General features: G+C 43.5%; 1 protein-coding gene across 5 annotated transcripts in view; it reads right to left on the bottom strand.

Annotated features, from left to right (window-relative positions):
- Positions 1-13,330: 13,330 nt before the first annotated feature.
- HIPK2 (homeodomain interacting protein kinase 2) overlaps positions 13,331-27,664 on the bottom strand; it is a 135,895-nt gene continuing 121,561 nt past the window's right edge. The window contains exons 12-15 of one of the 5 annotated variants that reach the window (XM_054061819.1): positions 26,983-27,222; positions 16,835-17,079; positions 15,692-15,852; positions 13,331-13,962 (exon numbers count right to left, since the gene is read on the bottom strand). In XM_054061819.1, coding sequence (XP_053917794.1) covers positions 13,495-13,962; positions 15,692-15,852; positions 16,835-17,079; positions 26,983-27,222 — 1,114 coding nt within the window. In that variant the 3' untranslated portion in view covers positions 13,331-13,494. Of the gene's footprint in view, positions 13,963-15,691; positions 15,853-16,834; positions 17,080-26,982; positions 27,265-27,664 lie in introns of all 5 variants that reach the window. The other 4 variants (XM_054061829.1, XM_054061840.1, XM_054061806.1 and 1 more) reach the window with 4 other exon arrangements.

The raw sequence follows: 27,664 nt of genomic DNA, 5'->3' as shown, positions 1-27,664 counted from the left end.
TATCTAAGGAAATGCTGATGCAAGTGTGTTTGCCGTGGGCTGATTGGCATAGTAAGAAAGAGAAGACATAAGAATTTACAAGATGCAGGTCCATGGCTGCAGCACAGGTTTGCTGTAGAGATCTGACACACATGCACAGGTGACAAAAAGCACTAGTCTGTATTTCATGGAGCAAGACCATTCCCCTCCCCTTTCCCAGTCCCCCTTTCCAGTTTCATTTGAAGTAAATAGCAGCTAGGAAGGCAGAAAAGTGTTGGAAGTCAGACAAATTCTCCTCATGGGGATAGATACAAATTTAAGTACCAAGCTTTGGAGGCCAAAGAATTAAAAAATAGCCACTGCATCAGAAAGCACAAGCAGCACACGCAGGAACAGCTGCACCACTCTGCTCTTGCTGTGTCCCCTCCACCATCTCAGATTTAAGTAAGAGCTATACCCACCTTGAATAAACCAGTTTGTCTGAGGTGAACACTCAGCACAGCAGCAGAGACTCCTTCTGGCTCAGAAAGATCTTGACTAGCCTAACCTTGGTGGTGGTAATTTGTACCAGCTGTTAGGCTCATGGTCTCCAGGTGCTGACATAACTGCAGCTCCAATGGGTTTCTGCTACCAGGAGAGACATGGTAGACCTCAGCTTCACATCAGGCTGGACTCTCCAAGCCCTGCTGGGTGGTTTAAACCTTGTGTGAGTTGCACTTACAATCTTTTCAGTGAGCTCAGAGCAATGAGGAGTGAATTCCTTGTGGCCACCATACCAGTGGAAGATGCATGGACAATTCTGGTTTCCTGCTTGTCAGTAAGATCTCCCTTGAGTTTCAGTAAAATGCCTACCAAGTTAAGATTTAACTGTACTCGGGTGTATTTACAGGTAGATATACAGATAAATGACCAGTCCGAGGAGAAACCTAGGATATAGTTGTGCTTGCAGACCATTCCTTGCCAGGACTGGGCCACTGATGGTGTTGGATTCTCTAAGACCATTGTCATCCTTTTCTCCGGTGCCTGAAAACCCTCACTGTTTCCTCTCACAAGGCATTGCAGGCTCCATTAGAAGCAGCCCTACTTAAATTGAGAAACTATTTTCCCCTCCTGGGAAAAATGGTCAGAAAGTACATTCTCCAACTACAATGCAATTTTAATCTGCTTAGGAGTTGGACAACAGAATGATAAATAATTTTTTACAGTTTTATAGATGCATTTCACAAAACAAAGAAACAAAATACACTGTAGCATAATACGAACATGGAAAGAACTCCGCAGGAGTTAATCTAGCTCTTCTGGATTTATAGTGTTTCTGAGATTAAATCATTCACCAATCTCTCTTCCTTGTACCATGAACCCAGTAAACTCCCTGTTTCCACTACAGCACCTAACCTTGCAATTACCTGTTAGAACATTTTAAAAGCTTGAAGTTTAATAGAACATGATTTTAAACTAAACACACACTTAATTGGTTTGCTGACTGGGTGCAGGCATTACAGTTGTAATTGCTTTTGCCAAGTCGGGGTCTCATTCGGTTTAGAGCAGCCCGGAGAAAGGTCCCATGGCCTCTTGTTACTGAAAGTTTCCTATCTACTTAGAAATCCATAGCAACAGTTACTGCAAAGCTCGCTGCTTATTCCAGGGATTCCTGAGAAGGCTGGAAGATGAAGTGGTCATTGGCTCACTGATTGCTGGTGCTCACTGATAAAACAAGCTTCCTGAAGGTTTATGTCTGCTGGTGGTGCTGTGCAGTGCCATCAGGTAGTTATTACATGTTTGCAGAAACCATTCATCAGACACCTAATGTACGTGTGGCCCGGCACTGTCGGCAGCCCAGTACAATCTATTAAACACCCCTCTGGCCATCCCTAGGAACAGAGAGGCTGAAATAACTAGATTAATCCTCCAGAGCAGGAAACTCCATAGCTTGCACATGGGTCACTACACTGGGAAGGTTCAGCAACAAATCAGGTAGGCTTTTTTTTTGTTAGTAGGAGTTGCTGAGAAGCCCTTCAACTCCTCCAAGGTGATACGGTGTTATAACAGGGGATCCTTTGCAGAAACACCTCCAGCTCGCTCCTAAGCAAACCTCATGGTCAAAATCAGGCACAGCCGAAACAGCAGGTACTGCTATTGGCAACAGGTGGTGGTTTAAGCAATTCGCAGAATAGTTTGGGTTGGAAAGGACCTTAAAGATCATCTAGTTCCAACCCCCTGTTTATACAGACAATTCAATGTCTATATAAACTTTTCAAAGAGCAGGTGGGACTTGGCAAAGAATGGAAGGGAAGCAAATGAAATGAGATTTCAGGTGTAATTAAAAGAAAAAAAACCAGCCTGATACTTTCAGCTGATGCCTGTACTTCAGTCAGCACAGTAGGCTGTAGTAGAGTGCTCTTGATGGAGTTAAACACAACACCTCTGAGCAGCCTTCTGTGCCTCATTGAAGCTCAGACCTGAACACCTGAATGCAGCCGCTCTTCTGCCCTGGGAAAATAATACATCTCACACACGTGTCACCTCCAAGTGAAACCTGTTTATTATTAATGATACTATTACTACTGTTTATTCCAATTGGCCGAGGAGATTAAATAATAGTAACCGAAAACTGAAAACCAAATGTTTAGACCAAACTTTAACTAGCGAGAAGACATATAAACACACAAACTTTGCAGTGACTTAAAACAGTTTAATGTAATTCCAAGACAAAGTGTGATTACATTTCTACACATATACAATATGCATATGTGAGTTTACAAATTCTGATTAATAACTCGTTTCACCTCAGAGACCGAAAAAATGATCAAAAAGAAACCGTGAATAACAAGCTATAACATAGTTCACCACAACGGGACCTCCTTTCTCACCCTACAGTTAGTAATATTACAATTAAAATAACTATATTCTTCTATAATGTATTTTCTGTTAAAATCATCTCATAAATTTACAATGCTATTATCAGTTTCCAAGACTAATATAAATTCACTCCATTTTTCTACAACGAAAATGATTATTAATTAGAAGCACACAACGTCATGATGAAAAACACAAGCATTTTTTTTAGTTGCAAGAACTTGATTGGTTAAGAATTAGTTTTCTTGTAAAACATTCTAAAGCCAAGTAAAATATCCATTCTTATAACATACCTATAATATGAGACTAAGGAATAGGTTACATATAGGTCTACAACACATCAGTTTGTTTTTTGTTTTTTCTTTTAAAAGAAGAAAGACATATTTACCAAAAGAAAAAATAAAAAGAAAAAAAGGAAGGGGGAAAAAAAGAACAAAAACTAAAAAAGAAAGGGACAATTCACATAGGAAAAAAGCAGTACACAAGAAAATACTGTTGCACACAATAATTTTCACAAAGATTAACATGGATTAACACTCTTATTACAGAAACCGTACAGTGAAGGAACACAACGGCTCAGGGCTTTCGTGGGGTTACTGGGCTGAGATGATACTATAGAGAAAGAACCACTTGAGATCCAGAGCTGGGGCAGGGGCATCTTTTCCCTTGCGATTATGATAGCATTTCACAGCTTTTCCCGCCCCGCCCCTCCTTCCCCTTAATAATTTTGGTGCAGTGTATATTAACTTCCACTTTCCATCCAGAGTACGCTGGGCTTGTGGGCAGTTGAAAGGCATAAAATATTCCCTCTCTTTCCCCCCTCCGATTTTTAAAATGATTTTACGGCTCATAAAAAAAAAGCATGTTTCACCCGTTGGTTTGGTTTTAACTACCTGAAGTCTAGACTCTTCACCTTCTGAGATGCCCCTCTTTCTTCTCTCTTTCCTACATCCTCTCTTACTCTCTCTCTCTCTCACACACTCCTTTAATAAAGCTATTAATGACACTTCCTCTCCTTTCAGATATTTGATTTGGTTTGAAAGATACAGGCTACATTCTGGTTCTGCCCAAGTAGAATCTGGTACCCAAAAACGCCTTGATTGCTCTGTTGGTGAAACATGGGATGAGGAGATCCTTTTTTACACCTGAAATGATTGTGCCCTGGAATATCCGTGGAAGTTTCATTTTGAGAAGAATACAGAGCAAAAAACAAATAATAAAATAAAATAAAAAAAATCAAACACATAAGGTATAAAGGGGGTAAAAAAGAAAAGCCAGAAGTGTTGTACGCAACCACGTGAGGTGGAAGCATTGCAGAAGCGTTTTATTTCCTTGCCAAGGGCAGAGGTGCTATATGTAACCATTGAGATCCTACGGGATGTGCGTTGCCAGTGACAGAAACCTCTTCTTGCCTAACAAGCTGCAAGATGAAGTATTCAACAAGACTCTGTGGCTCCTTTGTTTGAGTGTGCTGGTATCTGTGGGTCTGACTGCCTCCAAGAAAACAGAGGAGGAGGCAGGCACCGGGGGCAGCAAATCCTATTGGTGGGGAGGTGGTGCATGGTGAGAAAGGGGGGGATGTTTTCCAGTTGCCCAAGTGCTGCCGACAGTCCTGGCCTGCCGTACAATACATTATCGCTTTGGTAATGTGGCTGATGAGGTGGGCACAGCAGCCCTGGCATGGTGCTGAGGGAGGAGAAGGAGGCAGTTTGCACTCCCCCAGCCCCACCGTCGCTGATTGTAACGGGAGCAGCACTGGCGTCCAACTGCAAAGCATCGACAATCGCTCCTTTTCACTACCTCTGCTCTAAGCTGACTGATAACAGCCCCGTCAGGCATGATGGAAACATGTAAGGAGCACTCCTGAGAGTACCTGAGCTCCACGACTGAAGCTCGGTTCTTCAGATGTACATCTATGTATTTTTAAATGCCAATTCCCATATTTTCATGACCTAAAAGTACCATTTTGCCCAGCAGACATTTATACTATGTTCATTCATTACCCAAGTGAAAGAACACAACAGACAAAACTAGACAGCTAAACCAGACTGGGGAGGGGAGAATGCGATATATCAAAATGCAAAGTACAGGTTAACAGCAGCAGGGAAACAGCATTGACGGGAACTGGCATGGGCTGAGAAAACAGAGCTGACAAGGAGATGGTCAGTGAACTTCGTATTTTGTTTACTGGTTCAAAACATTTCTGTGGTGTTACGCATCATTTGTAAGAAAGGGGTGAAAAGATGAAAGCCAAATTACAGCATTGCCTCTGAGTGGCTATCACGCACACACACACACACACACACACACAAAAACAAACCCATAACCCTCCCTCCCCAAATAAAACCAGGCATTCACTAACTCAGGAATTAACTGTTTGGCTAATGATTTATCAACAGTACAATACAATCCTTCCTTTGAATATCCTTCATTCTCCTGATGCGGGTATCTTCATCCAGATGAGGATCCTACATAGAACAGTGAATTTAGTATTGTGCTCCCTGCTTCAACCCAAGGAGCCTGATAAAGTATGTTATTAAAACAAACAAACAAACAAATAGCTTATCTGTTAGACTAAATCTTCAAAGTGGGTGGAGTGTTTTTTCAAACAGACTTTGGAATACAGTGGATTACTTTATCTCTGGACTGACTTTCCAACACTATGTTATATCTCAAAACAGAATATACATATTAAAGACACATTTGTACTTGTCCATTTTTAACGGGTGAAATCAAAAAGAGGCAGCTGTATTGAGTTTTGAAGTTGTCACTTACAAACACAAGATTTCCCTTAAAAAGTACCAGTTTAAATGTAAACTATAAAACACTGTAATAACTATAAAATGTAGCCAGAAAACTGTTTAAGTAGCCACAGTCTATTATTCAGTTCATATTGGTTTAAAATGTGACTCATTAAATATCTTCTAGAAGGCCAAAGCATTTTACAGTAGCTATAAACATATATACTTACATGTGCATTTTAACATCACAATTGATTAAAATACATAAAAGAGTAATCTATTCCTTGGTTTAATTTATTTTTTCCTTTTTAAAGATTCACTGTCTTCAGAATTCACTCAAGCAACAATGACCAGAGTGGGCATTTATCGCTATTCCTCCCCCGTAGAGTTCAGAGTCTTTGAATCAAAGTTCAAGCTGGCTACATGTTTTCAAGAAGGCTAAAACCAGGATGAATGCCCACATTTGAGGTAATTATTGCCATTAGGTCACAGTTTACATAATGTAAGTTTATCTAAATCCTTCTTTAAAAAAAAACAAAGGTATCCCACAGTACTGGGAGATACCTGTTGTCATAGCAATCAGAATCCAGAATCCTGATCAGTGGGTTTGCTTCCAAAGGAGTCGGGGGCCCCGGAGCCCCCAGGACAGCCACTGGCCAGCCTAGAGCTCAGGCAAGCAAGCCTGCAACAAGCCATTATTTCTTTATTATTTTTTTGAAAAAGAAAACAAAGGAAAAATTGGAGGTGCCATAAAATAGATCGGTAACATTTCTGATCAGAATTCCAGACCGAAGCATTTCTGTCTTAGTCCTTTCCAAACAGTTCGGTGAAAAAAAAAAATAATAAAATCAACACACATCGGCATTAAATATTAACTCTGTGCCAGCACTGCAAAAACTCCTTGGCTATGTTCTGAAAGTGGGATAAGCTTTGCTTTTGCTCTGAGCATTGTTGCCCCATTGCTTTCTGTTTCAAAGAGGAAACCTTGTTTGAAAGAAAGAGAGAGGTAGGAAGGAAGGAAGGAAGGAAGGAAGGAAGGAAGGAAGGAAGGAAGGAAGGAAGGGAGGAAGGAAGGAAGGGAGGGAGGAAGAAAGGAAGGGAGGGAGGGAGGGAGGAAGGGAGGAAGGAATGGAGGAAGGGAGGGAGGGAGGGAGGGAGGAAGGAAGGAAGGAAGGAAGGAAGGAAGGAAGGAAGGAAGGAAGGAAGGAAGGAAGGAAGGAAGGAAGGAAGGAAGGAAGGAAGGAAGGAAAATAAATCCCTGGCTGTCAGAAATACACGCAAGTATTTACAAGGTTTGTGTGAATCTGCACACAGTTCCCCTCACAGCAAAAGAGTTAAGAACAGAGATGTCACAATATTTATCAGTGCAGTAAAAAATATAATTTTTGGAAAAAAATATACCTTTAGTATTGCCTTTCTTAGATTAACTATGATAACCAAAAGATTAAAAACAAAAATTTTATCTTCAAACACACATGAATAGTCTGTTATAGCAGCACTGCTAAAACTGGAAGGACAAAGCTAACCCGTAAATGAGAAACAGGAGTTTCAAATCATAAATGCCGAACACAAAGCCTCTTAGTATGCTTCCTAAGACTTCTGAAGAACCAAGCCAATCTACTGTTCAAATTTCACCCTTGACACATGCAAATGCTCTAAAATGCATCTTCCCACTGAAAGCACTTGACACGCACAGAGCTCAGCCCGGCTTACCTCCAGTCCATTCTCACACCTCCATCTGCATCAGCAGCTCTTCACAGGTAACTACTGCCTCAGGAGTCACTCCCAGCAATTAAAGTTTGTCATGGGGAAAAAAAGAAACCTTCATCACAGAGCACTCAGTTAGAAGTGCTCCTCTGTACACTACCCAGGCTTACTGCAGGGGGCTGCCCCTGAGGTGGGTCCCACCAGCTGCCTGGGGTGGGAGGTGAGCATGGTGGTATTGCAACATCACTCAGGTAGTGGCATTCCCAGGTGGTGCGATGGATGGACCACAGGGACGTGGACTGGACCAACAAGCCCAGCGCCTCCTGTCCAAAGCAGTACTCCAGCAAAGAGACCGTGCACAGACATTTACAATGAGACCACCACCAGTGGTCCAGGTACCACCATGAGGTACCTTCCTCAGTGTCTGCAGCCCAGGGTGAAATTCTCATCATCTTCCGAGGCAGCTTTGCTGGAGTACGGCAATGGGGGAACTCCAGCAGTGCAGAACCACCTTCTCCTCTTTGAGTACGGAGGGAGCAAACTGATCTATAGGCACAGGAGTGGGCCACAAGAAGTAAGTTGGGGACTGCATGTACTTTGGGCACAGGTTCTCCTTATAGGAGCACCGTAAAGACTTGGGGACAGAGGGAGTGGATGTGGGTAATTGCCTAGGACCACAGCTCCACCACTTCAAAGCTCCCACAGGAAATGGGAGAACAGCAGGCACAGCTCTGTGGGCAGGAAGGGGAAAATCATTCACTTCCCACATTTTTCCCTCCGTGTTGCCTGTCCTCAACAAAGATTATTTCTGCAGGCCTTGTGTACAGATATACAGGATTTGGCCCACAGGTAGCACTGCAGATCTCTGGGCTGATTGCTGGGCTGATTGCCAAGCCATAGAAAAACACACGTTTAAGTCCAACACTCCTGACCAGCTATGCCTGGCCATGGGTCCCACTCATGGAACAAAACCAGCATCCTAGATCCAGAGAAAGAGAAACTATAAGAGCACGCAGACCATCCAGCAGCTTATCCCCACTACACAGCTCACCGTTTCTGCACTGCATTGTCACCACTGAAAACAGTTTAATCAAAATGAGCAATAATGAGAGACGTATAAAGTATTTCACATCCCCTACAGTTTAGGATAGCAGCAATATTTAGAGTGAATTTCTCTGTTTGTCAAACTAGCTACTCGAAACGATGACAGAAACTTGAGAGAGAAAAAGAAGAGAAAGACGGGAGTTTCGCAGTTTATCCTCACTGCTTGGCAGTCATGACTTGTGGCTTATTTTCATTTCTGGAGTGGGCAGGGTCTCTTTCTCTCTCTCTTGGAAAAAAAAAAGTTTCTTTGGTTAAAGAAAAAAAAAAATGTTTATCGCCCTTCGAGTTTGCTAATGGAATTGCCTTCAAACCAAATTACAAGACATAATCCCTCGAAAGTATAAAAAAGGAAAAATGTCACAGAAGAGTTCCTTTCTTGGAATGTTTTACGTATTACAACAAAACTACTAGAGAGAGAGAAAGACAGAGACCTGACAAGGCTCAGTATGTTGCGTGCAAGCAGGTACAACTCGGCTGAGGAAGATGCAATTGCATTTGTTCTCTCAAATGACTGGATATGGCCAGTGTGCAGCAAGAACTGCTTCCATTTGGGTTCTCCATGCTGCTCATGTTAGTGGTTCTCTTTGCTCCTTCCTGCAATCTGATTTCACAGCAGGACTTTGAACATCCATCTCTGAGGAGAGGCAACATTTGTGATACTTTCTTCTTCCCGCATGAGAAGAATGCAAGATGAGATGATGGGGAAAGGGACTACTTTTTCACTGTGCCAGCCGTAAGCCACCCCATAAAATTTCCGATATCTAAACATTCACCTCCCCTCCCAAGTTTCCATCCCATGCACACGAAGAACAGCAACCCAACCCTACCACACCAATCCCATTTCCTCTCCAAGGGACTTTGCAAGCAAAGCAAGCTGACTGTTTTTATGTATGTGGCACCGACAGCACGCAAAGCTTTTGCTTCCTTTGCTAAAATGATGGGGTTTCCCCTGTGACTAACCATACCGCACTTTTTTTCTACACTATGCCTTCAATACAGGTGTCCATCCACCAGAAAACACGCAGTGTTGCACCATCAAAACAATTTGATGGCTGTGTTGCGCATCTCTTGCGATCACAACGTCTCATCACCACAACCATCTGACCACCTACTACAGCTGGCAGGCAGCGACTCCAGGATGGACAACGTGAAAAGTGGCTCCTCCGGCATGCACTGCACCCCTTCTCGCTGCCAGGATCTGCTGCTCTAACAGCTTTGCTGCCAAATGCCTCTCAAAATCAGATTCAAGCCCGCATGGGAGAGCAGGTCAGATGGGTACACAGGGAAAATGCAATTAATACAAGTAAAACATTACTGTGATTGAGATTGCAACCTTCCACGCTTCGCCAGTCCTAGGCCATAGAAGCACATAAACAAGTAATTAACTTGAAGGGTTTAAGTCTGTTCTTTAGCAAAGCACTCAAGTGCATGATTAACTTTAAGTCTCTGCTGAAGTCCTATCATTTTTTTACGGAGTTTGTATTCAGTTACTGCCTCCCCCCTATTCTAACAGAGCAGGCGATGCAAATGAAAATATAAATACCTAAACTCTATCAACCAGAATAGTTTAATAAAATTCCACAACAAATAATTATAAAAGAAGGAAAAATCTACATCAGGGAGAAAAAAAAAATGCAAGCCAAGCATCCTGGTCATGTGAACACTTAAACAGCCTTCAGTGACAGTGGAAGAGCAAGCCGAGGAATCGTGCCCTGTCTGTAGCCGTGCTTTACCAGCTAATGCTGTCTGTGCATACCAGTGTCTACCCAGTGATGGGACTAAAAGCCACGCTCATGCCCCTGCTGCGGCTCCTCTGATAGCCCTGTTTCTGGAAACCCATCAACCTGCCTTCTTTAGGAAAACCAAACCCTTAACGCATAGTATGACCTTGGGTTCATCAAGAGGGCCCAATGATCACGGCCTGGAGCACGAATAGGTCTCGATCTCATATAAACTTCCTATCCAACAAAGTGATGGTGAGCTGGATTCTAGGGCACCAAGGGCCTCACTTGCCTTCGATCCAGCGCTCCTAATAGATAATTTCATTAGCTGCTGTTTGGTTTTGGCTCTGAATTAATGTTCCTGGACTTACTCTGAAATGCAGGTGTGACATGGAGGGTAAATCCTGTCCCTCAAGACTGAAACCACTCCCACAGAGCAGCCTCACTCCCCTTAGGTTAGAGGCAGAATTTTCACACCCAAGACAATCTCGTTTCCCCTTTCTCCTGAAGTTTTCACAAACACAGCAACCCTTCTGATGCCACTGATGAAGAGAAATAAAATTAACAACAATAACACTTAACAATACTAAGAGAAAAAAAATAACACAAAGATTAAGGAATGCGTGTGCAATTAAACCCCAGAGTAAAATATAATAATAATAAAATAATAATCATAATCATAACAACCATACAATAAAATAACATTATCTTTCCATTTCATGACACAAGCAGCATGACACTCTCGCTCCCGAACTGATGGGAGAGAAGAGGAATGCAACAGAGACAGCAGGGCTTTATTTTCCTGCCTCAGACGAAAGGGGATGTGTTGTCTTTCTAAAGGAAGTGGGGGTAAGGTGCATAGGCTGCTGGGAGATCGCATCCTCATTTACAGTATACTGAGCTGGAATGAAGGATAGTCAGGAGAAGAAAACCCTCCAAAGGTAGCCCAGGAACCAGAGCTGGCAACCAGGGAGGATATTTGGTGGTTTGCGAGAAGACAACAGCCTTGTTGAACAGCCTGTGCATAGTGGAATCCCTTCTTCTTCCAGACCAGCAAAGCACTTATCACAAGACAATATACTTGTGCGCTTGTCTTTCTGTCAGTTTTCCCATGTGAGAGAACCTCCTTCATTACTGCCACTCAGGGAACCCATCCCTTGCCACCCTGCCAACAAACCTGCTATTTCCCAGCATCTTGTGAAATACCTGAATACTTCATGCTCTAATTACAGGGAACTGTAAAGTGGAACTGAGCAACTACATAGACGTTAGCTTTCATGGAAACATGGAAATGTTCTATCAAACTCTCTTCACTCCTTCCTCCCTAGGCCATCACAGATGTGGGTACTCGAGAAACATTTCCAAATACTGATGCACCAGTGCAACTTCCTTTACCAGCAAAGCTCCTCTCTGAACCAAACCCAACTGCAGGAAAGGCTCTTTTTAAGAAACCTGTCAATAAACAAGATGACCACATAGCGTTCCTCAGCATGGAGGACCCATAGGACCATCATGCTCTCTGGTTCCAGGGTCACTCTGCCGCTGCAGGCAATCTTTTGGGGCACAGGTGAGAAGGGAGGAGGGGAAGCGCACACTGTCACAGCTACGATAGAGTGGGTAAGGCCTGATGTATTACAATACTCTTTTTCACTTAAGAAACCTGAGTTTGACTCTCTCAGCTGGATTTTCTCGTGCTTGCTTTGGGACTTCTACCCCTTCCTGACCCCTCCCATTGACAGACGTAGAGATGTTGGCAACAACTAGTGTTTCTCGCTTTCACAGGCTTAAGTTTTGTTCCCATTTCAGACACATAACCAGGACAATCCGACAACCTGGGAGGACAGCATCCTCCCACTTCACTGAGGACGTCAGCCAACAGCAGAATGAGAATTCAGTTTCCAGGGAGGAAACCTGCTCTTTCAACAGGATAGAAACAGGCCAATCCACAAACAAATCCCTAGACCATCTGGGAGTCACCTTGGGTCTTGCAACTGACCTGGTCACTTCCAGCCCATCCAGTGCTTGACAAAACACCCAGTTAGATGCACTTCCAACCCCGACAAGCATCCCCAACACCTCGCCAAGTGAGCTAAGATTGATGATGTGGGAAAAAAACCCCCGAACACCAACAGCAGAAGAAGAAAATCGGCAATAACAACCCCCCAAAAAAAGAAAAGAAAGAGCTGAGAGTAAATTCCGACTAGCCTCAGTCAGTTTCTAGGAGTACCAGTGGAAGTAAACCCTTAAACCGCATCTGTAGTTCGGTAAGGCACTACGAGGGAATGATGTAAAACTAAGACTGTGACAGTTGTAATGGCTGTGCCGAGGAACACACCACAGAGAGAAGGCAGCATCTGCACGCACGCACACGCGCACACACACACACGTACATACCTGGACAATCACATTTGTTACATGCCTATGTTATATCACTTTTCTTTGTGCAATCACATTGAGGAATAGTCTATTGGTATCGTTGAAGTTCAACACAAAATAGTAAAAAGGGCGTATGACCTGTATAGTGCTACATTCTACCGGGAGGGGGACACGGGGCAGCTAAAATGTCTCCTCCTATACTAGAACGGCTAGGGACTGAAACAGAAAGTTTCCAAATAAAATAAAATGAAACACAACTGAAATCCAATATACATTATTAGAGATCTCGTTTAGGAACAGCATTTCTCAGGGATTTATCCAGTGTGTTCATGGAAAGGGAGCTTCTGCTCTTGACCAGTGCTGCATGGCCTGTTTTGCCCACGTGTTTTTGACACGCAGCACCGCTAGATCCAAATTTAGAGCACTGGGACATCATTTTCTCCTCCTCCCTCAGCCTCTCTTACCCACTTTGTACTTCCAGAAAAAAAACCCCAAACCTTATTATGTATGCTTTGGCATACAGACACCACTGCAAAGATGGGGCATAAACCCTTTGAAATGCTGGATAAATCCCTAATCCATATACCTTCTGGATTAAAAACCTAATGGATTTCATTTTAGGTGTTCTGAACAAGAAATTTCTAAATGTAGCTCACTACTGGATGAAAATAACCTTTAGAAGTCTATTGGTGAAGTTCTTCAAAACACAGGACCAGCTGGAAGGTCCCTCTTATCTCTCTCTCTCTCTAGTTTGGTGCAGAATGGTTGATTTTTTTTTGTGGTTTATTTTTTTCTGTTCTTTTTTTCCATTTTCTTTTTTTTTTTTTAAATAAAAAGTGTAGAATTGGTTTTCCCCCTTCTTTCCTCCTTTTCGTTCTTCCTGAAAGTCTCCTTCGTTCAAGTTTCACGCGAGCCTCCCATTGCATTGTTAGTTTGTCATGTTCTTCAGTACAAAAGCAGCCGCCTCACTCCCCCGGGATGGGTGCGTCTCCTTCTCCATATTCCAGTGTTTAGATGTAAGGGTACTGGTTGACCTTGGTGGGGCTCAGTGGGTATCCAGTGTAGACTGTGGAGGCTGGAGAAGCACTGATATAGGTCTGATGGGCAAACTGAGCCTGGTACTGACTCGGGTGGATGGTGGGTGAGGGCAGAACCCGCGGGCCCATGCTGACAGGGACCTGGTGGACGATGCTGGCGGGATAGGTGGTGTGCTGCACGGCATGCCGTGCAGACCCTTGGGAGGCCACCAAGTGCGCGACGGTGCCCGTGGAGCCCAGGGCGGCGGGGGCGGTGTATGTGTAGAGGTGGGGTTGGGTGGGCAGGTGAGCAGCGGCAGCCGCAGCCAAGTGAGGATGAACTGTCCCATGGCTGGGACTATTGTGTGGGAAAGAGTACGGGGCCTGAGCTATCGTTGGAGTGATGTATGCTTGCTGTCTCCGGTGACTCCCTGTGCGATCAGTCGTGATGTGCTGCTGGGCCTGGATAAAGACAGCAACAGTGATTAGCGGTTACAAGACAAGAGACTGCTCTTTACCTCCTCAGTCGTGCCTGGGATCCTCCCTATGAAAGCAGGACGACCTCAGGAAAGTCCCTTGCGCTCCTCCTGACACCCTCAGCACCACCACAGTCTTCCCTTGGAAACGGGTGAAGGCAAAGAGTCCCTCCCAAAGCTAGGAAGATCCGGTAGTTTTATACATTCACCAAAATGGCCCCCACCAGGACAAGAGTCCCCCACTTTGAGCCATGACCTGCTGGCACAGCTAACAAGAAGACCTAGACTCGGATACCCAGCTCCTAAGCACATCTTCCACAAGTCCAGCCATTTACACAACAAACGGCTTTTGCTAGTGAACTCTCCGCTGACAAAATGTGGTGCGCTGATAGATCTGAGGAACGAAGTTGCCTAAATTCACCTGGAACAGGCAATTTATTTTTGCTCAGTTTGGGTCTTTGTTTATCATATCCTCAGTTAGTAAAATAACTATTTTTTTAAAGATAAAACCCTTGATCAGATCCTGCAGGTGCCTGGTGCCCCCATGTAATCAGCTATAATCACTTTAACACAAATAATTTCTTGCAGTGGGACAGGAACAATCTACTTTCCCAGGTTGGGTTTTTTTTCCCACTGCAAAACAACATCAAGGAGTTTTCCTGGTCTTTTGTAGTTAGCATATTAAATAAGCAATAAGGTAGGAATTAGAAGGGAAGAAGGGCAAAGCTTCATGTGATTTCCTTCTCTTCTTCCAAGCCTTCTCATCCTCTTTGTAAGCACCCCCCGAGTTGTCATTTCGGTCTGAAATGCGGCAGCCACACTCTTCCCTCACTCTTGGAAACAGCATCTCGCCCACGTCCTCCATTTTCCCTCACTTTTATTTCAAGTTTGTATAAATTTTTAAATCTCAACTACATTTTGAGGGGGAGGCAACATTCTTCTCCTCAGATATTTTTTTTCTTTTTTAAAAAGAAGTTCTGCTTATATCCAGCTCTGGATGCAAACCAGCACTGTCCTCCGAGCTCTCCAAGACTTTCTCCTCTTGAAATGTTGGTAACTGTGCTGCAATTTCCCTTCATTACGTCACCTCAGGGTAGAAAGAGGCCCCAGGTGCAGTACATTGAAAGAACATTATTTACCGAAGCTCCTGGGAAGCTCCCTGGGTGTTCTGATCACAGACCATGAAACATCTTGAGAACTGTGTGCTCTCAAGGAATGAGATTTGCTCAAATCTCAGCCCAGTTTTATCACGGAGTGGATCAAACTCATTACATGAGGTCATGTATATGCATAGAGGCTCAGCTTTGCCTTGTCATATCTGATGGAGACATCCCTCCCAACCCAGCAGCCGAGCTGATGCACTCCCTTCACTTGGAAGACACTCTCCCCATGGTTACCTATAGCTAAGGAGAATTCAGTCCTTCATACAGAGTCCTGCTCCACTCTTTTGCACCTTAGCCACTACACCTTCTCTCTCACATTATTCCTGTTAGATCATCTGTCTTCAAAATACACAGCAAAAGAACCGCCAGCCCACTCAGTGGTGGCATCTGCACTACCTCAACTGCCTGAGCTGGAAGACCAAAGTTTGCAGTGAAGTTGAAACAAGTCAATCAAACTTGATATGGGGCCCAACTATGATTACACTAGAAGAGGACAGCTCGGAGGGGTAGGATACAGCTGGGTGACACACCACCAAGTCTCGGTTGACTTACCTGACTTAGATTAAGAGGCTGCTGCTGCTGGAAATGTGCTCCTGGTCGCTGCTGCCTATAGGCAACGGCTCCAGACGAGCTCCCTGAAGAGTGACCGCTGGTGGAGGTCACGGTGCTGGAGGACTTGGACTTGTAGGAGGATGAGTGGTGACTGGTGGTGACTGTGCCAGGAAAGGAAACACATTTGTAGCTTATATCACATTCTTTAATTGTTCACCCTACCTTTTCCTCACTGAATCTCCTCCGAATTGGCTTTTGGGAGGAGACATACAACAGAAGCAGGATAAGAAAATGATTTCTCTTAATTAACACCATATCTCAGCAGTGCTTCAAATACATGACCAGACTGTTATCCTAGAGGCAGACAAGCCGATCTGATATCTGGACCCAAAATGGTCCTGGAGATTTTATAGATCCTTCAGACGTGTGAGGAACTGTTCTGCCAGCAGAATTGTATGATGCAGGTACAAATCCCAAGGAGAGGAAGTATAGTGCGCACAGCACAAAAAAAGCCCTGACTTGGCTGACCTCATGGTGAGTAGGAAGGGAGGGAGAAGGAGCTAGTGGGGAGCTCACCCTCCAAGCCTCTGTGTTCACCAGCAATGCCTCAAAAAGAAAGGACTGCCAAGTAGCTCACAGCCAATCGCTTTGGGCCAGACTTCCACCATAAGCCTCTTTTCAACACATCATACTACCTAGCATTGTGTAGACCCTGAACGAGCAAACCTCATCAGTCCATAATGAAGATCCTGGGGAAATGTTCTTCCCACAAATGTCAACAAGTTTGGATGAAAACGCACGTGTTTTCAATCTCTTACCCGTTTTAAAGTAAACCTACTATGGAAAGGCACTTGCATTTGGCAGCCTTTCATGTCAAATGTTGAACTAAAGGCTGCATTCTGTTCTTGGCTTTGTACAGAAGTAACTGGGAATGACACTTGCCCCGTGACTCCTGAGTGTACCAGGGCACATAAATAATGCAACATGGCTCCCAAGAACATATGTATCACTTGAGAGAACGTCAGGAGCACAGTTTCTTTGGAAAACAAAACAAACAAACAAAATGAAACCGAACAATGAGATTCTTCCAAGATAAATCATTTATTTCTTACTTATTTTCTTGACGGAAGAGGTGCAATTTACCTGGTGCCAGGCTATCGCACTCTACCAACACCTCACTGGCCTGGGTTTTCAGTGGTGGCACGATGATCGTTCGGGGGTTCCCACTGCAGTGAGTCTCTGGAACCCCTTTGGTGTCGTAGGTGTTGCCGTTGTTCTGCCCTGCGCGATGCTGCACGTAAGGGCTGTTGTTGCTGGAGGAATCAGAGTAGGGGGAGTCATGCACAGTGACACAGCTGATGACGTTCTTCCTTTGCTTGGACAAGGTGCTGAAACACAAGCACATGAGTGGAAAGAGTGAATGGGCAATGCTCAACTCAGAAGCCACCAGAAGACTCTGCCTATGGCAAACCAGCTCCATAAAGGCAAAGCACACCCTCTAGTCCTCCGCCAGCTAAAGTCTGCTTAAGCCAAATCCCAGGCTTCAAAACTCACTCGTTGCTCTTCCAGGAAAGCCTTCACGGAGGTCAAGGAGTGAGTAAGACATTGTGGATTGATCTTACGCTCACACTGCTTAGAATAGCAGTGAAGCAGACTGCCAGATTTATTTTCAGACTGCTTTTTATATACGTGTGCAGTAAAAGCTCAGCAGTTATACTATGCTTTGTTGCAAGTCTCACCACCTACACAAAAACGTGGCGGCTTCTCTCAGCCTTCCAGCAATGATTTAATAATAGATGCTATGACTTTTCATGATTAAATCACATGAATCTACAAAACACACTCTGTTCTATTTACTAATACAGTACAATGGGCATATATTCTCAGGAAGCATTTGAAACTGGAGGAACAAATGAAGAAAAAATGAGCAAAGTATGTAAAGCTTTTGGTTTTCTTTACTTTCACTGAATAAGCACTGGGTCTCCTGACTCTAGCGTGGATTATCAAGGTCCTGCTTCAGCTAATCTATGTATGACATCAAAAAAGTGATTAAAAAGGAACATTAATGCCTCCAAAATTAGTGCTAGAAGTTCATTAGACTAGACTGCATAAGCACGATTGGGATTTGCTCTGCTATTGTGTCTAATTATTCCTGATGTTTTTTCCTTCCTGTTCTGAGCTTGTTTAGGGAGAAAAAGAGAGCAAGAAAGAGGATGGAGGAAGGGGGATGGTGAAGATTTGCTTAAATGGCTCATATTCTTGACAGTGCACAGACCTTGACTACAGAAAAGAGCTGCTATGTTTCTCTGATTGCATTATGTTGTTATGGCAACTGAAGTTTTTAAAATGATGAAAAGAAATGGATAGCACATAAAAAGCTAAGTAATTAGGCTTAATGGAGGCAACAGCCCCAACAGGAACAGAAATGCCATGGAGAAAAAGGAATCCATCTCTTAACTTCTTAAGTGTGCACTTTAAAAACAGAGAGAGATCCCTTTCCCATGGAGTCTCCTCTCTGTTCTCTTTCTGGCTGGTCCAATCCAGGGAACAGCTGATTAGTATGGTCTTAAGTCTGTGATGGATCCATTTGTTCCCTAGTCTCAGCACCACTGCTTAACCTGGGAAAGGTGGAGCGGATACTGAGAACAGTTTTCTTCCAAGGACATTGCCTTATTTATTTTTCACAGCACTAGAAGAGCACCGGTGGGTTCCCATCCAACTTGTTCACCACCCTCCACCAGCACTCACAAGCTGCAACTCACCACCTCGTTCCCCAAACTTGTTACTGAAAAGCTACCATCTCCTCCATTAAAGAACAATTTGGGGATCTGCTTTCACAAACAAGTTGCCATCACACAGATTTCCCCTGGACTATCATCACAGGATCCTGGCACACCCTGAAGAGTGAAAAACACATCTTGAGAGACTTCTGCTACCCTGAAGAGTTGACACTTGAAACAGGACAGATGACAGAGGAGGAAAGCTACTGCAAAGCAAACTTGCAGAGGCAGGAATCTTTTTGACAGGGAAGGTGTATGACAGTGAACCCTTGTATTCCAGCTTTCCACAAGAAAGTGGAGTGCCTTGTGTTAGAAAGGGAAAGAGCAACACAGTATCTTAGATGGACAACTATTGTGTGTGAAGAAAGATGTAGCAGTTCGGATACGGTGCTAGAAAAAAAGGAATATTAAGCCAATAAAAATGACGAATATTGCATCAATATTCCTCTCTCCTTCAGCAGAAATGCCAGTAATCACACATTTATGAGTATCCACACTGCTTACCCTTTGCAACTACCCTCGGCTGCCAGTTTGGAAGAGATATATATTCTCTATCTCTGACAGTTATTACATTTTATAAAGAAAAATCAAGTCACTAAAGAGTTTTCTGACAACTGATAAGGTCTAGCTGTTCTTTTACAGTCCCTTCCTTACATAAGTGGCTGAGCTGCTGGACTGGAAATATTTGCTCTTGGCTGACACTTGACAAGGGGAGGCTAAGCAGTAGAACTGGAACGGTATTTTTCTGTGTGATTAATGCTATTTATTGTTTGAGAATGGGCACATTTTTCACCAATTTGATTGAGGGCTTGTCAAAGCAGGGATCATGAGGAGTCTTCTCCTTCAAAGTGCTACAGCTCCTCGGTTATAATCGGAAAATCAAGTAGATCTGCCTGGTTAAACAAGTAAGTGACCCCAAACCCAGACCTTTTGAGAGAAAGGGATCATAGCAGGATATTAAACTCATTCTATGGATGGGAAACTGAAAAGGACCAGAGCTATGGTCCTGACAGGCCTCATGCAAGGACTCAGCACTACTAATATGCGTCTTCCACCAAAGTCAGCTGGACTGACTGTTTCCAGTAATACAGCTAATGCACATGGGTAAATATTAGCAGGATTAGGGCCCAAGTGATTAGCCTCTTGATTCAGCAGGCTGCATCATTTCAAGTGCATGAGGAGTCCCATTGAAAGCGGCTGGATTCTTGTCTTTAGGAAAGGTAAAGACTGTGGTTAATGTTAAAGCAGGCAGAGAAGTCAGTTAGGACTATTCACATGCCCAGAGCTCAGCACCTGCTGTACCTTAGCCTGCCCGACAGATTAAGGATGGGAATTTCAAAAGCATCAAAGGCCCAACTCATGCTGAAAATCACTTGATTCACAGGCTTAGAGATACACATTAAGCCGAAATGAGGGCTTTTGAAAATTCAACCCAGAAGAGTTAGGCCTCCTCCTTCCCAAAGCCTTCTTGCCAGCCAGCAACTGTCCTCCTTCCAGCTCCCTCTGAGGACTCAGTTGCTCTCTGCACCTCACAGTAATGCAGGAGTTATCTGTGTGAGTTCCAGGCTGATGTATTGCCTGTCCTGCTCACAAACTATCAAGATTGAGAGCTTTTACCTGTTGACACAGCACTTGCCTACTCAGCAAGCTTACTGTATTCCTATAATTTAGCCACAGCTTTTGGAGATGTTTGTGCTTACACAGAAAAATACTATTAAAAGTCTTGCCCCCTTCCTATTAAGCTCACTCCAAGCCTGGTAATTGCTTTCCCTCCTGCAAGCACAGTAGCAGCAGCATACGTGATTTAGTAGTGTTGAGAGTCGGCATGTGTTCCTGGTCAGCTTCCGTGCCTGCCTGCATTATACAGGTAGGTGTATATTAATTCTCCAGAGGAAGGAGGGGGGAGGATTACTAAAGTGGCATCAAATTCATCTACACAGACTGGAAAGCAATAAGCCAGGAAGGCTTTTTAACTCTTACTAGCTGGAGCTGTGTCTCCCTTTCACAACAGCAGCTGGAAAACTAGGCATTGCTTTAAGTTTATTATTCATTTACGAGTGACAGCCCATTTCCACCTAGTCCTAAAGAGTTTGTTCTCAAACTTGGACACAAAACAATTCATGTCTATCCACTGTGCAGACGTAGAGCAGGACTGTGCCTTTGAACATGCAGAAGCAGGTCTTGGAGGCAGCTCTCTAACATATGCCACCCCCATGGGTGCACAGCACAGAGACGGATGTGAGTGAGTCCCTTTTCCCCACAGCAAGGAAAGATCTCAAAGTAAAGTCTGATAGAGGAAAAAAAAATTTTGCACAGTCACTGGGCAAAAAAACATGGTGGGCATCTGAGATATCGTTAATGGAAAGGTGCTGAAGATGGATGCTGAGAGTGAAAAGTGAGAGGAAATGAAGGAAAAGAAGATGCTGAATTAAGTGTTAAAACTACACTGGAACCATCTAAATAGCCAAGGACAAGGACAGGGACAACAGTTCTTGTAACAGTGCAACTCGAGATGACTTCTACTTGCTGAAGGCTCAGCCCAAATGCTTGGTAAGTGATAGCATTGTATGAACAGGATCTTTTTCCCCTGAAGATCTCAAGTTATATTAGAATCCCAGAAAACTCAAATGGAGTCCTAGCAGGGGCAATTCTTCAGTGTGCTTTTCACCCACAGAGCTACCAACTTTCCAGAGTGGCTGACACTATAGCAACAGAAGCTTTCTGCTCTCAAAGCCACCAAGATGGCCTTCTAGTTAGGGGGAAGAAGGCACCCATCCAACAACTGTGCCTTTGAACTGGTGTGCATGTATACCATGACATGTTAGCTTTACATCACATCACAAACATTTTGTTCCAGGTTTCTGAAAATTTAATAACACACAACCTTTTCAGTTTGCTGCTTCAGCATAATCCACCTATTCTAGGAAAGCATAGAGTCAGCCAACACAAACTCACACTACAACTGCAATCGCTCTCTTCACATTGAAATCTTACGCCACGCATAGCTCAGCGTTGAGAACATGCCCCTCTCTCTTCAGCTCAGCCTCCATCCTGACCTGTTAATCTGCTCTCACCTTCTTTGTGAATTTGTGATGGTAAGAAGTATTTATCAAGTACTACACTGAGGCCATTTTATCAGGCTACTCAGCACGTGTTCTAGCTATTTAAGTCACATATACTAAACTGCTTTGCAGGTTGTAAGTGTTCTGATGCTGAAGGTTTGCTGAGAGAGCTACTGTCTATCTCTGTTATTTTAAATATTAGTTGCACGTTGGTGTGTCTTCTGGAGATGGAAGGCAGCAATCTTTTTACCAGATGACTGTGGTTAGTCAACGTATTGCTATGCAGAGTCAGTGCATTACTATGTACAGCATAACATAACCACAATAGGCTAGATGTTAAAAGAGAATTACAAATGGTATTTTGACCCTCACACACGCACATCAGCAAGTTGGCAAAACCACCTGGTTTGTGCCTGTCAGTGATTTCTGTGCATAAGGGGTATGAAAATCCTCTGAAGTAGGCTCCACCACCATTGTGCTACAATGTGAATAAAGTGAATTAACAACTTGCATTGGCTCGTGCTCAGTTATAAAGGTGAGACTCACACAGAGACTTCATTGTACAGTTTACCATCTTAAGAAAAAGGAATAAAAAACCCAACCTTGCCAGAATTTTGTGCCAGTGAAGATGGCCAGTGAGGGAGCTACTCAGTATGCCTACATGACAGCTGTGGTCAATCTTTCTTGCCCGGGAGGATTACTGCAAGCATTCCATGGAAAGTCAAGCTGGAGAGGTGTTACTTAGGGTAACAGTACAAACAGACCAGGCAGTGGGGCAGTGAGGGGCTCACCTGCCTCTTTAGGGTGGAAGCACCCTCAAACCCGTGCACCCTAAGGCCATGATTGTACTGTTTCAAGTAAACAGTCATGTCTCCTTTGGCTGCTGCACTCATTGCTTGAATGGGAAGTCATCTAGGTATATCACAACAGCCACCTCCGCTGCCTTTTCTTCCATCCCTTCCTCCTGCCACACTCTGTAACATCTAGAGTTAGATGTAGAAATACCCATTGCTACACTACCAGTGCAGCCTGGCGCATCCTGATGGTCCCACGGGATCGCCCATGCTCTCCTTCCATTCCAGCCACAATTCAGCCATTCAGGGTGCTCTTGTGCCTGTCTGCTATGTGTTTAAGTTGTTGCTTTATTTTTCTCCACTTCCAAGCTTCAGAAATATTTAATCAAGGGAGGATTTATATTTAAAACGCTGCACCATGTGAAGCTACATAACGGGGAGTACTTAACCCCAACTACTTGCTGAATATGCACCCTGATTACTACAACTGCACTGTCAGTCTGTCTGTCTGCTTGACTTTCTTGCTAGAGCAAGTAGAGGAACTTAAGATGAATACATTTATAAGAAAAAATTTCAAGTCTATGCTCTGCTTTTACTCTCTTCAGTGCTTTACAGGTAATGGTTAGACCTATATTCTTCTTTCCAGAGTACATAACAGTCAGGGTATTATCTTACAGCCCAGCAGTAAACATCTCTTTGGCTTATAGAGTCTCTTTGTAAAGGATCCTGAACTGAGAGTCTAGAAATTCAATGGGAATAAACAAACAGGGTCATAAAATTGTTTCCTGTCCATATAATGCTTTTTACACGTAATTTTTTTCCTGCTGTTATACAGGACAAAATGCCACATGCTAGATTCTGAGGGCATCAGAAACACGGTAAAAACAGTTTTAGTCAGTCAAAACATTCCCTTTTTATTTTGACCATTTCAAAATTTGTTTTCTGTTATTTCCTTACATTTTGAAATAAGAAAAAAAGCCTTTAAAGCAGAAAAGAGAAGGCTTCCCCTTAATCAGTTCATCACCTAATGCTTTTCTTCCCTTTAGAAAAACCTTTTTGCAGTTTTGAAGCTTCCCAGGATTTCACTGTGTTGCAGATATTACTAGAAACAACTCAATGTAGCCTGCAAAAAGCCTCAGTTTTGACAAACTGACTTTTTAAATTAGAAATTTGCACCCTGAAACTCTCCGACCATTTCTCTGAGAACAATCCCTGTGGAACTGTACCTAAGGCCCCTCTGCAATTTTGCCCCAGGCATGGGGCAGAGGCCCAGTAGGTGGCCCCCTTTGACAAGGCTCCATTGAGCAAGTCCCACAGAGCCCATCTCATAACACCTCCCCAGCACCTTTACTCAACACGAGGCAAACATTTTCAGTTTACTTGATTTTAAAAAGATAACACCAAGCCACACTCACGAAACAGGACAAAGAACGAGCAACGTGCTGTCCTGCCTGCCTAATCAGCTGGTATTTCATAAACATCCTACTTGAACATCTGTGCTCTTCATTAGGAAAAGAAAAATTCTGCCCATATCACAATGAATTCTTCTGATTTTTCTTTCACTAATAAAAAAGCTGCACCCTCTGTACTAGAAAAGTGCTCTTTGTTGCTGTGGTACTACACAGAGGGTTATCTGTTAGAGCTAATCCAAGCTGTAGGGCTCCTTTATTGCATCAGCATTATCATATTTTATGAGCTTTACCAGTCCTTCTTAAACTGAGACTTACAAACTCCTATGTTGTCAAAGTTTCTACTACTCCTCACAGCCACAGGTAGCTTTAATCTCTCTTTGCAGAGTAATCAATAAAATAATCATTTTTAGTCTCAAGGGTCAGAGAAATTTCTAAACCACAGGAAATAAGACAAAGCGGTGCTGTAGAAAATCCAGGACCTGATCCAATGGCAGTGAAGTTAATGCAAAGATACAACTGCTAGCAATAAGATGGGATCAGGCAATTAACCTGGACTGATCTTTCAAGTTCTGTATGATTTCTGTATTCAAAGAAAAAAACTAATATTGTTAGGATGAGACCAATAGTGTATTTCAGGTCATTTTTCATGCCCACACCACAGTAATTCCCCAAGAGAGTAGTATTTGCATAAATATGGGTGAGACAATATATTCTTTGTGTGGTTTCATTTTTGACTCTGACGCTGAACGTTTAGGCACTGATTAGAGTAAAGAGCATACTCCACTGTCACACCCATTTTTCTTGGGGCCAAAAAAATATTTAAGAAAACTTGGATGTACTTTCCTAAACATGATGTGCTTTCAATGAAAAAGACCTCAGCTGTGGCAGTGGCAAAGTTCATTGGCACTAAATGCTGACACAACTTCCTTAGCTGGAAACTATATTTGTACACCAGCTGAGATCCTGGTCTTAGATACACCCAAGTCAAAAGGCACTGAGTGAGCTGATTTCACTCTCCTGGAGACTTTAACCAAAAATTTTCACTTTGGACATGCTGTTTTCCATCTGTGTTTCTGTCCTTAATTCTCCACTCACTCTGGTTACATCTGCACAGGCAATTTAACTCACTCTGGAATTCCAAAAGTCCCTTAGAACAGCCCATGTTCAAGCGAAATGTCTCTACGTGGCTCAGAAATTAAATCTAGCTCTTAAGCTTTGGCCTTCCAGGAACGTTGTTGCCCTGGCACTCTGTATAGATATGCCATATGGATACAAAAAGTAGCCAGGGATCTGATCCCAGGCAGGAGCGTGTCCCGAATATGCTTTAGTCGTATCAAAGCCAGTTTGTTTATGTAAGTCTGGCTCCTGGGACTACTTTCATAAACCCTCAGCAGACCTTGTTTAGTATTTAAATACCCCAAACTCCCAACTCGATTTCCAGACATTTTCCAGAACTTTGTTCTGTCTGTCTCCCTGGAGAGGTGCTGACTGAAGAAACTGGTCAGATGCAGTAAAGTTGAAGCAGAGGAGACAAGCATAAGCTGAACTGGCTGCAGGATCCCAGCTCTTCTCTCCACCACTCTCTGGATGGAAAGGTGGAAAGTACAAGCATTTGCATGGAATTTCCCAAAGCCTGGGATCAACACCATGGGTAAACCTGCTCGCCAATAGCTCCCATGACCCTCGAGATACCTGTCTTCTTCATGCTACCCAATCTCACAGCCTTAGTTTTCAGCATCTCTTTTGTCTTGCGCTTCCTTTCCTGTAAAAGCCCTGGAAGCAGGGGATCCCTATTTATAGTCCACCTGAATTCCATGCTGACCTTCATCCAGCTCTTTCTGGAAATACTTTTTCTCCTCTCTACCAAACTAAGGAATATCATAGCGATTTTTTTATAAGGTGAAATATGCTACACTGCTCTGTGACCAATTCCCCATGATAACCACTGCATTCATGGCAAGCCTGAATGTGAGAGGCACCGAGCTCCCGCTGCCCAGTGGAGTTCACTGGTACAGAGAAGGGGAATGGGATGTGGTGGTGGCTGTTGAGACGCAGGTAGAAACTGTAGCCCTAGATGCCTGACTTACAAGGTTCCTCTTCACAGATTTTTAGCTCCTTGAGGCCATACGCATCTCATCTGTTCAGTGGGCATTTGCAGTGCTCCACTTATCGCCACAGAGAAGAGATGCAGAAATATAGATTGGTATCTCCAATGATTAAAGGAATATCTACCATGGAGCACGTTCTGAATAAATAAAAAAATAATCCTTCTCAACAATACTGCTGGAGGGATAAGGTTAAAAAATTTCCAGCTCAGTTACATACAAAAAAAGATGGTATAATCATTCAGCTGTTTGCAAGGATACTTCTCTTAAACTTAAAAAGCAGAGTGATGTCTTGTGACTGGCATCAGATGCAAAACCTAGAGTGTTTGCATGTGATGAAAGGTGCTGAAAATATGGTCCTGGAAAATTAAGTCCTCTCACATCCACAGCAGATGATCAGCAGTGGCAGTGGTCCTGGACTGCACTGTTTATTTGGGTGAGTTAACCACGGTCTTTATAGCCTCATATGAGTCTCTCTGCAGAGTCAGCCAAAAAGCAATCAGCTTCTGCCACTTAAGACAATAGTTTAGGTATGGTTGGCAACACAATCAGAATTGAGCAAACTTTTTGCAATGTATTTACCGTACTGAGCGTTCACCGTATTGACTGTTTATTAAAAAAACCACTAAACTGTTTTTCAGGACCTTTTTATGGAAAATAGCACATACAGAAGGTGTTGTTTAGTGCTTTACAGATGCCTGGATCACTCAGAAAGAGAAAACACAATTTTAGGCTACCTTTCTTCCAACCCCTTCCTTTTGTCTTTGTTTTGAACAGCTGTCTGACTAAGAAGCTCGTCACCATAGAATCTCTAAAGTCTCCTTTCAACAGTACTGTGAGACAGACAAAACTATTATTTCCTCTTAGAGATGAGGGACTATGTCACAGAGACAAATACACTTCTCCAAGGTCACACAGCAAATGTACAGCACAGTAGGGAACAACAACTAAGTCTGTAGAGTCCCCAGCTAGTAGTTAAGCCTCCCCATTATATTTCGTCTCAAACGAAATACGATCTGGGTGCTGACACCCAACTGTAGCTCCTGGAACACTACAGCTACCCATGGGACACTCCATCCCTTCTCTGCCTCTGTCTCTCTTTCCTGCACACAGAGAAGAACAGAGAGCTACTGCTCACCTGGTGGGTGCATGTTTCTGCTCCTCCTCTTCATCTGTGTCGCTGCTGATAGTGATGACACTCACTGCGGGACTAGGGGTGTCAGGAATGATTATTGTCTGTCGCTGCCGCTCCCGCGTGGTGCTGGTTGCCACATCACCCCAGACACACGTGATGGAGGTGCTGCAGGCAGGGCTGTTGTGCACCATGGCACAGCGGGGAGGCGTATTTTCTTTCACTCGTTTCGAACGCTGAGGTGAGCTGATGGATTGAGAAGATGAAATTTCATAGGTGGATGCATTTCTGGAAAAGTGAAAAGTTGTTAGTTGGTTAAAACTTGGTTTGCTTAAATTGCCTGTTGCCATGGTTTTTGATTCCTGGTCTCTGATTCAGTGACACTGATTTATGGAATCTAGGAAAACTGCAAAGGTTGTTGTACAGCAACCTCTTCAAAGGACAGAGGGCCTCACATCACTTATTAATACAGTGGCTGAAAATAAAGTTTCTTTTAGTAAAAGATTCAACATTGTCTTCCCTAGAAATTTCCACATGAGAAATGCTGCCTCCCAGGGAGTTTGCGCTGGGAGCATATAGAAAACACAGACAGGCACAGTACAGCTGTTGCAGAAGGAAGAACAACCCAAATGATACTCCGTTTCTCCTGTATCCCTGTATGGATGCATCATGACCAGGTATTTTTAGG

This window comes from Cuculus canorus, chromosome 1, assembly GCF_017976375.1.
Source record: "Cuculus canorus isolate bCucCan1 chromosome 1, bCucCan1.pri, whole genome shotgun sequence".
In the NCBI taxonomy this organism is placed as follows: Eukaryota; Metazoa; Chordata; class Aves; order Cuculiformes; family Cuculidae; genus Cuculus; species Cuculus canorus.
Note: the sequence above shows the minus strand (reverse complement) of the source record. Positions and strands in the feature narration are given on the sequence as shown.